The sequence below is a fragment of the Lipophrys pholis genome (genome assembly GCF_963383615.2).
Source record: "Lipophrys pholis genome assembly, chromosome: 14".
Classification (NCBI taxonomy): domain Eukaryota; kingdom Metazoa; phylum Chordata; class Actinopteri; order Blenniiformes; family Blenniidae; genus Lipophrys; species Lipophrys pholis.
Window position 1 is genome coordinate 826105 of NC_137633.1, and position 17187 is coordinate 843291.

Below are 17187 nucleotides of genomic sequence, written 5' to 3' on the forward strand. Positions count from 1 at the left end.
GAACATGAAGAACATGAAGAAGAACATGAAGAACATGAAGAACATGAACATCATGGAGAACATGAAGAACATCATGAAGAACAAGAAGAACATGAAGAAGAACATGAAGAACATGAAGAAGAACATGAAGAAGAACATGAACATCATGGAGAACATGAAGAAGAACATGAAGAACATGAAGAAGAACATGAAGAAGAACATGAAGAAGAACATGAACATCATGGAGAACATGAAGAAGAACATGAAGAACATGAAGAAGAACATGAGAAGAACATGAACATCATGGAGAACATGAAGAACATGAAGAACATGAAGAACATGAAGAAACCGCTCTTAGAAAGGGAATTTAAATGGTATTCAAGCATGCTAATGCTAACGACTGCTATTGGAATACAGGCTAATGCTACCCTCAGTTTATTTAAGGTTCTAAATCTTCAGCTGTGCACATTCAGTAACACATTTTCACAAATCAACAATCCCACAGCGGCTTTGATGCTAATGCTACTTCACCAGCATGAACCTTTCCTGCTAACCTGTGGTCTTAATATCTTTGCTGTTTGGTTCCTCAGGCAGCGCTGGACCTTTAGCAGCCAGTTCAGAGCCGCAGGCGGAACGTTTCACCCCCAGACTGGATCAGGTGTCAGTCTGACATGTTTCTGAACAAAGCAGCAGAAAAGGTCTGGAGGGTTTGTCGGGGGCGCCGGGCTCTGTTATGTCTTGTTCACGATGCAAAGTAGAAACAAAAATGTGTGACATTTAAAAAACTGTGTGCGTTTGATTCGCCCACCAGCACGGCTGACGTGACGGCTCAGAGGAATGGACAGGTGAGACGCCCAAAATAAGGTGGCGGCACATGTATGTGGCAGCAAATGTCATGTCAGGTCATCATATAGGAGAAGCTCAAGTATTTGGGGGGGGGGGGGGGGTGTCTGGGGGGGGGGGGGGTCACTCACATGGACCAATGTCCCACATTCAATCAGCTTCCTATAACTAAAAGCAGAATCACCGATAATCTCAATCTGACTGACACACGGTAAGGATAGGATCAAACTCTGGGGCTGTTATTAGCACACACTGGGGTCCAACCGGGGGTCTGGGACCCCCATGGAGGACCAGCAGAGGACCAGAGGCCCAGCATTGGTCTAACGTTTCAAAGGACACGTTTTAGAACCTCCACACACCCGGAGAGCTGCTTCAGCTTTCCTTTTAATGGTTCCTGCTTCCTGAATGAAGGAAAGTATTTAGATTCTCTACAAAATAAAACAAACAAATATATATTAATCATTTTGATGAAAACCAAGAATGACACAAAAAAGTTCTAAATCAGACTTATTTCCATTATGGTCCTCAGAAAAGTAAATAAATAATACTAAAAAATATGATGGCGTTGGTGAGAGTGGGCGTGGCCTCCAGTGTTTCGTGTTTGTCTTCTACAGTCACAGAATCAGTGAAATCAGACGCTTTCTCTTATTTGTCTTCGTCCACGGAGCTGTTAGATCTTTAGTCCGCCCTCCGAGCACCGAACTGATTCAAGGTTACTCCCATCATGCACTGCGTCTACGCATTGTTTTCTAAAAATTACTGCAGAATGCTAAACGCTAACACACATTGGGGGGGTTGTTTGTGGGGGGGGGGGGGGGGTCACTGCGCTAGCATGGAGGAATCTGAATGATCTAGAAGCTTCAGATCAGCTGCCAGCGGAGAGAACGAGAGCGACAAAGAACATTGAGGCCAAAGCACAGAGAAGCAGGGGCTGATGGGAAATCATTCATGACTGCATGTGTGTGTGTGTGTGTGTGTGTGTGTGTGTGTGTGTGTGTGTGTGTGTGTGTGTGGGGGGCTCTGAGCCTTTCTCAATACGAAAAGACCCAAAAAGACCCAATTCAAACAGTGAACAGGAACAACGAGACGACGAACACATGGTCTGGTTTAAACGAGGCAGCGATGGAGGAAGTGAACGTGATCTCACCACCTCGTGTAAATATGTTTGTTAAACAAAACATGAGAAGCTCAGTAAGATGAAGTTTTCTCACTGGAAATGTATTAAGTCCCTTAAATATAATGAGTCTGCGCCAAAGAACGACGTTTTGGCCGGGTTGCCAGATCTGACAGTTTCCAGCACAGCCTTCCAAACTCAAACCACCGCAGCCGCTCTACAAAACATGAGATTATCACTCCTACAAGAAATAACACATGTTCAGCAAACAAAGTTTCAGAAACGCACGAAAAAACAAAAAAACAAAGAGCAATTTCACAGAGGGTGCAGAAACCGCCCCCGCAGAGCAGAGTAGAGTAGAGTAGAGCAGAGCAGAGCAGAGTAGAGCAGAGCAGAGCAGAGCAGAGCAGAGTAGAGTAGAGCAGAGCAGAGCAGAGCAGAGCAGAGTAGAGTAGAGCAGAGCAGAGCAGAGCAGAGCAGAGTAGAGTAGAGTAGAGCAGAGCAGAGTAGAGCAGAGCAGAGCAGAGCAGAGCAGAGCAGAGTAGAGCAGAGCAGAGTAGAGCAGAGCAGAGTAGAGCAGAGCAGAGCAGAGCAGAGCAGAGCAGAGCAGAGTAGAGCAGAGCAGAGCAGAGCAGAGCAGAGCAGAGTAGAGTAGAGCAGAGCAGAGCAGAGCAGAGTAGAGTAGAGCAGAGCAGAGCAGAGCAGAGCAGAGTAGAGTAGAGTAGAGCAGAGCAGAGCAGAGCAGAGCAGAGCAGAGCAGAGCCTGGTCTGATCAGATCTCTGCTTGGAGAACGAGAGTGAAGGTTCTCCTGGGGCAACATCAGTCTCATCACTGCTTTCATGGAAACACGACAATCTGATGTCTGGATCAGACACATATCGATCTGCAGGGAGGATTCATAAACCAGGGAGCTGGAGGAGGAGCTGGAGGAGGAGGAGGAGCTGGAGGAGGAGGGGCTAGAGGAGCTGGAGGAGGAGGAGCTGGAGGAGGAGGGGCTGGAGGAGGAGCTGGAGGAGGAGGGGCTAGAGGAGCTGGAGGAGGAGGAGCTGGAGGAGGAGGGGCTGGAGGAGGAGCTGGAGGAGGAGGAGCTGGAGGAGGAGGAGCTGGAGGAGGAGGGGCTGGAGGAGGAGGAGCTGGAGCTGGAGGGGCTGGAGGAGGAGCTGGAGGAGGAGGAGCTGGAGGTGGAGGAGCTGGAGGAGCTGGGGGAGGAGGAGCTGGAGGAGCTGGAGGAGCTGGAGGAAGAGGAGCTGGAGGAAGAGGAGCTGGAGGAGGAGCTGGAGGAGGAGCTGGAGGAAGAGGAGCTGGAGGAGGAGCTGGAGGAGCTGGAGGAGCTGGAGGAGGAGCTGGAGGAGCTGGGGGAGGAGGAGCTGGAGGAAGAGGAGCTGGAGGAGGAGCTGGAGGAAGAGGAGCTGGAGGAAGAGGAGCTGGAGGAGGAGCTGGAGGAGGAGCTGGAGGAGCTGGAGGAGGAGCTGGAGGAGCTGGGGGAGGAGGAGCTGGAGGAGCTGGAGGAGCTGGAGGAGCTGGAGGAAGAGGAGCTGGAGGAAGAGGGGCTGGAGGAGGAGCTGGAGGAAGAGGAGCTGGAGGAGGAGTTGGAGGAAGTGGAGCTGGAGGAGGAGCCAGGAGCAGAGATGAATGTTTCACTGAGTCAAAGTCACGAGTCAGCACGGTCAACTCTAATTGTAGCAGTGAGGGAAAGGGGTGGAAAAAGCTGAGGGGCGCCTGGGGGGCAACAACAGCCACTGTTACTGCAACTGCAGGGGGGCAACAACAGCCACTGTTACTGCAACTGCAGGGGGGCAACAACACCCACTGTTACTGCAACTGCAGGGGGGCAACAACAGCCACTGTTACTGCAACTGCAGGGGGGCAACAACACCCACTGTTACTGCAACTGCAGGGGGGCAACAACACCCACTGTTCCTGCAGCTGCAGGGGGGCAACAACAGCCACTGTTACTGCAGCTGCAGGGGGGCAACAACACCCACTGTTACTGCAACTGCAGGGGGGCAACAACACCCACTGTTACTGCAGCTGCAGGGGGGCAACAACACCCACTGTTACTGCAGTTCAATCTGCAGGACTGACTCGACGTAGAGTCTTCATCCGGAGTTCAGCTGCTCTGTAGTATTTTCAGAATACATGATGGAATCAAACATCTTGTTCACATTTTATTTTCATTCAAACAATTAAAAAGGCTCTAATCTCAAAGACGGAGCAGCTCAGCAGGGATTAGATTAGATTAGATTAGGTTCTGTATCAGTACAGAGTCTGTATGTATCAATATCAGATTACTGTCATACTGGTATCAGATTAGTGTGGTATGTATTAGTATGGTGTCTGTATTGTATCGGTGTGGTACTGATATAGTTGTAGTATTGTAATATAGCAGTATCGGTATGGTACTGATATAGTTGTAGTATTGTAATATAGCAGTATCGGTATGGTACTGATATAGTCATAGTATTGTAATATAGCAGTATCGGTGTGGTACTGATATAGTTCTAGTACTCATTTGGAGTCGGGACCTTTTTTCCAGGTTTTCTTTTCTTCCTCTGATGTTTTTCACTCAGAGAATTTTAGAAAATTCGTCTGGAACACAAATCAAATAAATCTGGAAACAGGTTGAAGGTTGAAGGAGGCGACGCACTGCCGCTGAAGGGCCAGAGGGGGCGCCGCAGGTCCGGCTGCTCTCTCACTGCTGCTTCACGTCACACGTGGACCCTCGGGGTCGTGTTTGGCTGCAGTGGAGGGATTGTGTTTTTGTTCTTCCTCTGCTGAGGAACATTCAGACAGACGTCGTACGGAACCGACAGATTGAAGCAGATTGATCAGGAAGTTCAGGAAGCTGCAGCGGCGCTGATTCACAGAGCAGCTGTAAACACGCTGGGTGCCAGCTTGTAAATCATGACTCAGCAGTCTTTGTTGAACCTGCCAGGCAGCGTTGAGACACGCCCAGCAGATCTGGAGTTATGGAACAAAATACAGAATACAGAGCCGACAGAGAAGACAGAGCCGACAGAGAAGACAGCCCCTCTTTAATCTCACTGAGGAGAAGATTTTCACTGCGGATCACATCTGAGTCAAATCAAGTGTGTCGGAGCCAGATTATTAAACTGGAATACAGCTGTGTGAAATATTGCGCCTCCTGGTGTCCGAAATGGTCATAACAGGTGCAACGTGCCGCTCTGGAGTTAATCAGCTGCTCTGGAGTTAACCAGGTGCTCTGGAGTTAATCAGCTGCCCTGGAGTTAACCAGCCACTCTGGAGTTAACCAGCCGCTCTGGAGTTAATCAGCCGCTCTGTAGTTAATAAGCCGCTCTGGAGTTGCTGCTCTGGAGTTAACCAGCCGCTCTGGAGTTAACCAGCCGCTCTGGAGTTAACCAGCCGCTCTGGAGTTAATCAGCCGCTCTGGAGTGGCTCCATCCTCCATCAAGCTTTTATTCAATTCCATGTAAAGAAACATTTTGATCTGTTTTACATTTCAGCAAAAACTAAATCAGTCTGAAAACTGACAGTTGAATCATCTGATGAGCTGAAATAATCTGAAACGTTCATCTGAACTTCTGAGAGGAAAACTGGAGGTTTGAGAACCAGAAGCAGATCGTTGCTGCTTGTTTGTGAGGCGAGAGCAACTGCAGGAACCTTCGCTGTTATGAAGCTGTCAGGGCCCAGAAATAGCAGCAGGGAGCACGTGTGTGTGTGTGTGTGTGTGTGTGTGTGTGTGTGTGTGTGTGTGTGTGTGTGTGTGTGTGTGTGTGTGTGTGTGTGTGTGTGTGTGTGTGTGTGTGTGTGTGTGTGTGTGTGAGACGAGTCCTTGAAGAAGAACCAGAGGACTCTTTGTGTCACAGGAAACCTGGACTCCTCCGATCACCTGTGACCTCCTGCAGCTCCGGCAGGGAAACTTTACTCTCAGCAACACACACACACACACACACACACACACACACACACACACACACACTACAAGCCTTGAGGTTCTACTCACGTGCAGGACGGGGGTTCTGGGGGTGTCTGAGGAGGATCCAGGCAGGACGGAGCTACGGGGTAGTTGTGGCGTTGCGGTCAGGGCAGATGAAACCTGAGGGGCAGTTTGACACAGCTGGAGGGTGAAGAGCTCCGGGGGCGAGCCACACCTCCGTCACCGGAGAGGCAGCGGCCATACGACACACCGGGGGGGGGGGGGGGGGGGGGGGCTCTCACTATATATAGAGGACCAGTCAGGGCTCAACACACACACACACACACACACACACACACACACACACACACACACACACACACACACACACACACACACACACACACACACACACCCACACACACACACACACACACAGGTTAAAGGTTCAGTGCCAACAAGTGTAAGTAGAATTACTCTTCTCATGTTTCTGATGGAGCAAAGAGAACCTGAACGCAGCACAGTCTTCATCCATCCATCATCCATCATCCATCCATCCATCCATCCATCCACCATCCATCCATCCATCCATCCATCCATCCATCCATCCATCCATCCATCCACCATCCATCCATCCATCCATCATCCATCCATCCATCCATCCATCCATCCATCCATCCATCCATCCATCCATCCATCCATCCATCCATCCATCCACCATCCATCCATCCATCCATCCATCCATCCATCCATCATCCATCCATCCATCCATCCATCCATCCATCCATCATCCATCCATCCATCCATCCATCCATCCATCCATCCATCCATCCATCCATCATCCATCCATCCATCCATCCATCCATCCATCCATCCATCCATCATCCATCCATCCATCCATCCATCCATCCATCCATCCACCATCCATCCATCCATCCATCCATCCATCCATCCATCCATCCATCCATCATCCATCCATCCATCCATCCATCCAAACATTTAAAACCAGTTAAGTAAAGTTTATAAAAAAATCATCCTTAGAAAAATGGAACTTCTAAACTTTCTTATAACAGTTTTTCAATGAAAACTGAAAAAGAAACAAAGCAAAACTTTCTGCAAACATAGAATAGAACAGAATAGAATAGAACAGAATAGAATAGAACAGAACAGAATAGAATAGAACAGAATGCACTGAAAACAAATGTAACACAATAATAGACTGCAAAAGACAAAACTAGATAGATGGATAGATGGATGGACGGACGGACGGATGGACGGACGGATAGATAGTTAGATAGATAGATAGACAGATAGATAGATAGATAGATAGATAGATAGATAGATAGATAGATAGATAGATAGATAGATAGATAGATAGATAGATAGATAGATAGATAGATAGATAGATAGATAGATAGATAGATAGATAGATAGATAGATAGATAGATAGATAGATAGAAACTTTATTATCTGTTCTTTAGTAAAAACAGAAATTCATCTTTGACACGGCTAAAAAAACAAACTAGAACAGACTAGAATACATGACATTAGAGCAGAACATAATAGACTACTGTACACGAATGTGTGTGAGTCTTTATATTTGAATGAAGTGTTTGTAGTTTGTGTCATAGATGAATTGTTTTAGAAGAACTTTGTATAAACTGCGGCTTACAGTGAGCCGCAGTACCACAGCAGACCAGCAGAGGTCAGCACAGCATCACGTTACAGCAGGGGTCTCACACTCCGTACCGGGGGCCGCTGGAGGCGGAGTCCGGGTGGGGCGGGGCCGCGGCAGGGCGCCTCAAAACAAGTTGTAGAAAGAATCCTCAGATGTCCTTATTAACAGTTTGAATGATTTGTTCTGAACATGAAGGTTCCTGAACATGAACAGAACCTTAGTGGAGATCATGAACGGTTCTCCTCAACACGGTTTGTCTTCACTTCTAATCACGTGTCTGAACTATATTAGTCTTCAGAGAAGGAACAGCTGAGACGTAATATAATAATAATAATGATAATATCCAGGATACTGGACAGTGATCCATGGTCATTACTGTCCATATTACTAACTCTACTGTATGTGTTGGATAATGAAGTCAAATTAGTCAACATGACCTTTGACCCTAACAAGGCCATGGCAGGACGACCCCCCCACACAGAACCCTCTCCCTCCTGGCTGCTCAGCCACAACTAATGAACCAAACTAAACTAGATGAACTAACTAACTAACTAACTAACTAACTAACTAACTAACTAACTAACTAACTAACTAACTAACTAACTAACTAACTAACTAACTAACTAACTAACTAACTAACACAAAACAACCATTACCAACACTACAAACCTAAAATAACAGCAACAACAGCTAAAACATGACGGACAGAAACTCCCATGATGCACTGCGCGGGTTTGACGCCCCGGCCTTACCAGAGACACACAGGTCTCTGTGCCTTACCAGAGACACACAGGTCTCTGTGCCTTACCAGAGACACACAGGTCTCTGTGCCTGACCAGAGACACACAGGTCTCTGTGCCTTACAGTCTTCGCTACGCAAACGCTTTAGAGCCACTGAAGAAAAAAGAAAAAACAATTCGGAGACTAAAAAACCAAAAAACCTTCATGAGATTCAGGAAAAGTCGAAAATCAAAGTCGAGATTGTTTTTTCCCACAGAGAGACTTTCTGTCCGTCCCTCATCATCTGTCTGTCCCTCATCATCTGTCCGTCCCTCATCATCTGTCCGTCCCTCATCATCTGTCCGTCCCTCATCATCTGTCTGTCCCTCATCATCTGTCTGTCCCCCATCATCTGTCCGTCCCTCATCATCTGTCCGTCCCTCATCATCTGTCTGTCCCTCATCTTCTGTCCGTCCCTCATCATCTGTCTGTCCCCCATCATCTGTCCGTCCCTCATCATCTGTCCGTCCCTCATCATCTGTATGTCCCTCATCATCTGTCCGTCCCTCATCATCTGTCTGTCCCCCATCATCTGTCCGTCCCTCATCATCTGTCCGTCCCTCATCATCTGTCTGTCCCCCATCTTCTGTCCGTCCCTCATCATCTGTCTGTCCCCCATCATCTGTCCGTCCCTCATCATCTGTCCGTCCCTCATCATCTGTCCATCCCTCATCATCTGTCCGTCCCTCATCATCTGTCCGTCCCTCATCATCTGTCCATCCCTCATCATCTGTCCGTCCCTCATCATATGTCCGTCCCTCATCATCTGTCCGTCCCTCATCATCTGTCCGTCCCTCATCATATGTCCATCCCTCATCATCTGTCCGTCCCTCATCATCTGTCCGTCCCTCATCATATGTCCGTCCCTCATCATCTGTCCGTCCCTCATCATCTGTCCGTCCCTCATCATTTACTCTTCGATGTGAAACCCCATTAAATCCCCTCATTGTGACTATGTCGTGTTGCTTCCTGCTGATGGACGTGTGATGTTACACAGGATTCCCTGGATTAATAAGAACATTTAAATCAGCAGCCCAGGATCCGTGTCTTTGTCCTTCGTATTGGATGAACTTCCAGGACAGAAGAAGACATCAGGCTGCTTCGTCTCTTCTAGTCTGATACTGATGAGAACTGACTGTGTTTATGAGAGACATTCTGTCCTGAAGCGTCTTTTCATCTCTTCATTAAACCTGCCGTGCTTCAGAGGAAGCAGTCCCACCGCTCCTCCGTCCTACCAGGAGTCCCTCCTGCTGAAGTCCTCACACAGAACTCAAACTACTATTACAGTTACTACTACAAATACTACATTTCAAGTTATGAGACTTATTCTGCACAATAAACATCATCAGGAGACGTTTATGATCGAAACATCTTGGAAATTGTTTCTAAACGGGACAAAAAGTCTCACAGGACTTTTGTAAACTAGAATAAAATAATCTTAATCCCAATCCAACGTGGGAATATGATGCTGTTGGTATCATTGGATGAAAACACCCAATATGAACGTGGGACTCGCGGCCTGAGTGACGGACTCTAATGGGTTCATGGAAATAATAAATGTTCAATGTTTACCTGAACCTCACCAACACTCAGCCTCTGGCTTTCTTTTTCCTCCAGTCTGAGTTGATCCTTCGTTTCAGCTGTTCCATGTTCAGTCTTGTTTCCTTTGTTCAGTTCTGAAGCCTTTAGTCTCCTGAACAGTGGCGGAACTCCTGAGATGAAACTGGCTGGAACGTTCCAGTAGCAGAGGTTCCTTCTCTCTGCGTCACCGGAACCACACACACACTGCTGGGGTCGGGGGTTAAAGGTCGTGTCTGTGGAGAAAGACTGAGTGATAGTACCTGCAGTATGTGTTCTACTGCAGTATGTGTTCTACTGCAGTATGTGTTCTACTGCAGTATGTGTTCTACTGCAGTATTCCTTTACAGCCTCTAAAGTCACAGGAGTTCATTGTGTTCATCACTACATTTCTTCTGCTCTCACTTTAACTGGTTGACTTCAACTTGTAGAGCTGTGCAGGTGTGTTATAGAGTTCTGTAGAAGTGTGTTATAGAGTTCTGTAGAAGTGTGTTATAGAGTTGTGTAGAAGTGTGTTATAGAGTTGTGTAGAAGTGTGTTGTAGAGTTGTGTAGAAGTGTGTTATAGAGTTGTGTAGAAGTGTGTTATAGAGTTGTGTAGAAGTGTGTTATAGAGTTGTGTAGAAGTATGTTATAGAGTTCTGTAGAAGTGTGTTATAGAGTTCTGTAGAAGTATGTTATAGAGTTCTGTAGAAGTGTGTTATAGAGTTCTGTAGAAGTGTGTTATAGAGTTGTGTAGAAGTGTGTTATAGAGTTCTGTAGAAGTGTGTTATAGAGTTGTGTAGAAGTGTGTTATAGAGTTGTGTAGAAGTGTGTTATAGAGTTGTGTAGAAGTGTGTTATAGAGTTGTGTAGAAGTGTGTTATAGAGTTCTGTAGAAGTGTGTTATAGAGTTGTGTAGAAGTGTGTTATAGAGTTGTGTAGAAGTGTGTTATAGAGTTCTGTAGAAGTGTGTTATAGAGTTCTGTAGAAGTGTGTTATAGAGTTGTGTAGAAGTGTGTTATAGAGTTGTGTAGAAGTGTGTTATAGAGTTGTGTAGAAGTGTGTTATAGAGTTCTGTAGAAGTATGTTGTAGAGTTGTGTAGAAGTATGTTGTAGAGTTGTGTAGAAGTATGTAGAAGTGTGTAGAAGTGTGTAGAAGTATGTTGTAGAGTTGTGTAGAAGTATGTTGTAGAGTTGTGTAGAAGTGTGTAGAAGTATGTTGTAGAGTTGTGTAGAAGTGTGTTGTAGAGTTGTGTAGAAGTGTGTTATAGAGTTGTGTAGAAGTATGTTGTAGAGTTGTGTAGAGTTGTGTAGAAGTGTGTAGAAGTGTGTAGAAGTATTTTGTAGAGTTGTGTAGAAGTGTGTAGAAGTGTGTTATAGAGTTGTGTAGAAGTGTGTAGAAGTGTGTAGAAGTGTGTTATAGAGTTGTGTAGAAGTGTGTTATAGAGTTGTGTAGAAGTATGTTGTAGAGTTGTGTAGAGTTGTGTAGAAGTGTGTAGAAGTGTGTAGAAGTATTTTGTAGAGTTGTGTAGAAGTGTGTAGAAGTGTGTTATAGAGTTGTGTAGAAGTGTGTAGAAGTGTGTAGAAGTGTGTTGTAGAGTTGTGTAGAAGTATTTTTTCTGGCTCACCGTGGTTCTGAGGTAGAGTCGCTGGTCTGTTGTCTGGGATGGTGTTCAGAGTTTGATGGAGCAGCTGAAGCGTTTGGTGGAGGAACAGGGTGGAGCGGATCAGACGCGGTGTCGGGCTGAAGTGACGTGTTTGGACACGACCGGGTTCTGCTGGCCGCTCCAGGTAAAGACACTCCGGGGAGGAGCAGCCCCCCACCTCCACCTCCACCCCCACCTCCACCTCCACCTCCACCTCCACCTCCACCTCCACCCTCCTCTTCCATCTGATCGGCTCCAAACAAAAGAGAAGCCTCATGGAGCTGATGGAGCGGGAAGAAGTGCTGGTGGCTGATCTGGACGGGCAGGGGCAGGTTGACGAGCCCCCGGGGCAGGAGGGGATCAGGAGGGGGGCAGGAGGGGGGCAGGAGGGGGGATAAAGAAGCCTGCTCGGTCTCTGAGCAGACGGTTCAGCGTCGTCTTGAACTGGAGGTTTGACTAGAGCGGCTGAGAGCGGAGATGAAGCTGCAGAGGAGGAAGAGCTCGTGGTGAGTAGAGCCGCCGTCCTGGTGAGCTGGTGTACACGTGTACCATAGTACTATCTGCTTTTTAACTGTGGATCAGGAAAGAAGACGCGTTTTGGTTTATTTATTAAGTATAAAGACATTGTTCAGAATAAGTCCTAATTTACTCCAGGAGTTATTATTAGATGTTGACTGAAAATAAAGTTTACTATATTTTTCTTTCTTGAGCAAATTTTACTTTTTCATTTTTTTTAAACAAAATCTAGACTGGATTATATGAAATAAGATTTTATTTTCTATGTGTTTGTGTAATTCACCAATGGCAAATTTAAAGCAAATGTATAATTTTTCGATATCAAAGTAGAAACGATCATATTTAATATTTTTTGGGCCAATTATATTTACTTATTTCAAATAAATCATTTCCTGTTAAATCTTCAAAAAGAGACGTTGAAGCAAAACCTGGAAAACATCAAACCCTGTTTGAAGCGACTATATGGCTGCAGTACTCTTACAGTACTCTTACAGTACTCTTACAGTACTCTTTACAGTACAATTACAATTTGAGTGTGTTTTAACAGAGGTGAGTGGTTTTTGTTAAAGTTCCAGTACTTCATGAGTAGAAAGTAAAGTCTGGATTAATCCGTCAGACTGGATGGGAAATGTAGTAAAAGTAGAATTCATGGACCAGAAAGTATTTTACTAGGAGACGATCGAGAAAGGAGCTGTGGGAGTTTCTACATGCAGGATAAGTAACGCCCCCCCCCCCCCCCCCTCCCCCCCCAGGCCCCCCGGGCTGATGCTGTGCTGGATGATCCTGGTGGTCTCCTCCCTGCCGGACCCCCCCGGGGGCGTCGCGGCGGCCGTGAGCCTTCGGCGCTTCGTGGGCTGTGCAGTCCGAGAGTTCAGCTTCCAGGCCCGGAAGCCGGGCTGCGGCGGCCTGCACGTCACCACCGACGCCTGCTGGGGGCGCTGCGAGACCTGGGAGGTGAGGGGGGGGGGGGGGGGGGGGGTCTGAGGCCAACCGCTGCATGTCAGTTTAGTTACTCCTATAAAACATGTAGTTACTTTAGCAGGTAACTAATACTCTGCAGAGTGAAGCCGCAGAGTATTAGTTACTTTAGCAGGTAACTAATACTCTGCAGAGTGAAGCCGCTGAGTATTAGTTACTTTAGCAGGTAACTAATACTCTGCAGAGTGAAGCCGCAGAGTATTAGTTACTTTAGCAGGTAACTAATACTCTGCAGAGTGAAGCCGCTGAGTATTAGTTACTTTAGCAGGTAACTAATACTCTGCAGAGTGAAGCCGCAGAGTATTAGTTACTTTAGCAGGTAACTAATACTCTGCAGAGTGAATCCTTCGTCTCTTTGAGGAAATCCTCCCGAAATGTTTCTGTCACTTCAAAGAAAAACTGGATTTCAAACGTGGAGCAGCTCCAGCAGGACCAACCCCTCAGAGTCTGAAGCTTCGTTTCTGTGTCTGTCTGTTTTTATCTGAGATGTTAAGATGCTTCTGCTTCATAAATCTGTTTCTTTAAGAAGCATCCAGATTATAGAGCGCCTTCCTCCTCTAACATCAGACTATAGAGCACCTTCCTCCTCTAACATCCAGATTATAGAGCGCCTTCCTCCTCTAACATCAGACTATAGAGCACCTTCCTCCTCTAACATCCAGATTATAGAGCACCTTCCTCCTCTAACATCAGACTATAGAGCACCTTCCTCCTCTAACATCCAGATTATAGAGCACCTTCCTCCTCTAACATCCAGACTATAGAGCACCTTCCTCCTCTAACATCCAGATTATAGAGCACCTTCCTCATCTAACATCAGATTATAGAGCACCTCCCCTCTAACATCCAGATTATAGAGCACCTCCCCCTCTAACATCAGATTATAGAGCATCTTCCTCCTCTAAAATCAGATTATAGAGCACCTTCCTCCTCTAGCATCATATTATAGAGCACCTTCCTCCTCTAACATCAGATTATAGAGCATCTTCCTCCTCTCTAAAAAGCGGTTCCTGCTGGTTGTGTTTCCAGAAGCCGGTTCTAGAGCCGCCCTTCATCGAGTCGTACCAGAGGGTTTGTACGTACAACAAGAGCCGCCTGGTCACCGTCAAACTGCCCAACTGCCCCCCGGGGGTGGATCCTACCTACTCCTACCCCGTGGCCCTGAGGTGTGACTGTGGAGTGTGTGTGACCAGCTCCACCGAGTGTATCACCTCCGTCTGACTCTCACTCCTTCACCACCTCTGACTCTCACTCCTTCACCACCTTCCTCTGACTCACTCCTCCATCACCTCCCTCTGACTCTCACTCCTTCACCACCTCTGACTCTCACTCCTCCACCACCTCCCTCTGACTCTCACTCCTCCACCACCTCCCTCTGACTCTCACTCCTTCACCACCTCTGACTCTCACTCCTCCACCACCTCCCTCTGACTCTCACTCCTTCACCACCTCCCTCTGACTCTCACTCCTCCACCACCTCCCTCTGACTCTCACTCCTTCACCACCTCTGACTCTCACTCCTCCACCACCTCCCTCTGACTCTCACTCCTTCACCACCTCCCTCTGACTCTCACTCCTCCACCACCTCCCTCTGACTCTCACTCCTTCACCACCTCTGACTCTCACTCCTCCACCACCTCCCTCTGACTCTCACTCCTTCACCACCTCCCTCTGACTCTCACTCCTCCATCACCTCCCTCTGACTCTCACTCCTTCACCACCTGACTCTCACTCCTCCATCACCTCCCTCTGACTCTCACTCCTTCACCACCTCCCTCTGACTCTCACTCCTCCACCACCTCCCTCTGACTCTCACTCCTCCATCACCTCCCTCTGACTCTCACTCCTCCACTCTATATCTTATTTTGATGAACAAATAAATCTTTTTTGAAATTAATGTAGTCTCATTTATATAAAACTGCATTATTATCTTCAACATATTTTAATGCTACTACAGTAAAGTAATACTCAGGCAGTCACGTAGAATTAAGGCCTCGTTTACACGACAATACTTCAGTTTTTTCTTCTTCATTTCAGAAATGATTTGCATTTATACAGCGTCGTTATGAAAACCCCTAACGCTGACTGTCAAAATAAAAGTGCCAAGTCCAGAAGAATCATGACTGGGAGTCATGTCTCTACTGAGCATGTGCAGTAGAACTAGTTTACCTGACGGTGCAGAGCACGACCAGGAGCAGCGTTTCCATGGAGACGGTTGGAGCGCCGTCGTTATGCAAATTAACGTCCAGAAAAGCAAAACAGGCAAAATATTTCAATATTGATTTAAATATATTGAGTGAAATGACATTATTGTCTGTCTTCCTTTAAACTCATTACATGATTGGCTGTTCCATCGCCGCCTCCTTTAGACTGTGTGTGGATGAACGATGATGGTGTTCCTCATGGATCTGTCGTAGCTCCACTACTTTTAATATGTACAGTAATACTGCAACTGGATGTAAGGAGTCATTTTATTACATTTGAGAGGTTATGACGACCACTTCCTGTCATTTTCTCTTTTAAATGGCGAAACATTCATAAAACCTGCCGGCTGTTTTTCTTGATTCTGTGTTGAAGATGTTTAATGAGTGTTTGCTCTGCCGCTTGCTCATGGGCATGTTCTGCCTTTAATGATGGTTCTAACCTTCTGATGCTGCTGAGGCGAGCAGCCGAGAGCTCGGGGATCAAACCTCTGACCTTCGCCGGGACCGACGCCTCGTCAGTCGATTGGGCTTCAGCTTCAGAGCCGCTCTGCAGCAGGAAGCAAACTACAGAACATCTGCAGCAGGAAGCAAACTACAGAACATCTGCAGCAGGAAGCAAACTACAAAACATCTGCAGCAGGAAGCAAACTACAGAACATCTGCAGCAGGAAGCAAACTACAGAACATCTGCAGCAGGAAGCAAACGACAAAACATCTGCAGCAGGAAGCAAACTACAAAACATCTGCAGCAGGAAGCAAACTACAGAACATCTGCAGCAGGAAGCAAACTACAAAACATCTGCAGCAGGACGCAAACTACAGAACATCTGCAGCAGGAAGCAAACTACAGAACATCTGCAGCAGGAAGCAAACTACAAAACATCTGCAGCAGGACGCAAACTACAAAACATCTGCAGCAGGAAACAAACTACAGAACATCTGCAGCAGGAAGCAAACTACAGAACATTTGCAACAGGAAGCAAACTACAAAACATCTGCAGCAGGAAGCAAACTACAGAACATCTGCAGCAGGACGCAAACTACAAAACATCTGCAGCAGGAAGCAAACTACAGAACATCTGCAGCAGGAAGCAAACTACAGAACATCTGCAGCAGGAAGCAAACTACAAAACATCTGCAGCAGGAAGCAAACTACAGAACATCTGCAGCAGGAAGCAAACTACAGAACATCTGCAGCTCTGCTGCTCATTCTGCCCTCCTTCATTTGCTTCCGTTTGTACTTTGACTGATGATGACGTGTTATTAAATCTACATAATCCAGTTTTTTTTTTTTTTGTTTCACATAATAAATGTTTTCTTTGTTTCGTTTATATTTTCTTTCATCTTCATTTTGGATGATTTGATCTTATTTCACTTGTTTCGCTCATTAATTCAGCTTCTGAGTTTTTGTGGTTGATTGTAATGAATCTTAGTGTTTTGTGTCATTGTGCTTTAGTTACATTACATTTCTGTCTGTTTAACGTTCTATGTTCTATAAATCATTAAGACAACATACAATACCCTTGTTCGTGCTACATATATTATTTGCAGTTATCAGACTGATCCAAATACTTTCCAACTGTTATCAGATGAAACCAGCCTGAGCAGCTCTATCTAGAGCAGCTCTATCTAGAGCAGCTCGATCTAGACAGGAACATGATTTTCCAGATTAACCAGCCTAAAAAACTGATTTTCTATTTTGATGTATTTCACAAGTAATAAAAGATATATTTTTTCTCTGAACACATGAATCCAGGTTCGTCTCTGACGGGTTTGGAGACGATCAGTGACTCTGATCAGTCGTCCCTCCGCCCCCGCCTCCTCTTTGTGATGTAACCTGATGAAATCACACTGACGTCCTCGCCTGCACTCGTCCACACGTCCAGGAATAGAAACCTGAAGTCTTCGGGTTCGTCCCAATTGTCCCTCCTAACTCCTTAACTAGCCACTTTACCTTAATGCCACGGGGTTAGTGAAAGGTGTTAGGAGGCT

The 17187-nt window shown here is 46.4% G+C and overlaps 1 protein-coding gene across 1 annotated transcript; it reads left to right on the top strand.

Moving 5' to 3' along the window:
* The first annotated feature begins 11896 nt into the window (after positions 1 to 11896).
* Positions 11897 to 14886, top strand: gphb5 (glycoprotein hormone subunit beta 5). Its single transcript, XM_080480815.1, has 3 exons — positions 11897 to 12003; positions 12766 to 12967; positions 14021 to 14886. Exons 1-3 carry the CDS (start codon positions 11975 to 11977, stop codon positions 14210 to 14212), a joined length of 423 nt encoding a protein of 140 aa, XP_080336941.1. The 5' UTR covers positions 11897 to 11974; the 3' UTR covers positions 14213 to 14886.
* The last annotated feature ends 2301 nt before the right edge of the window (positions 14887 to 17187 follow it).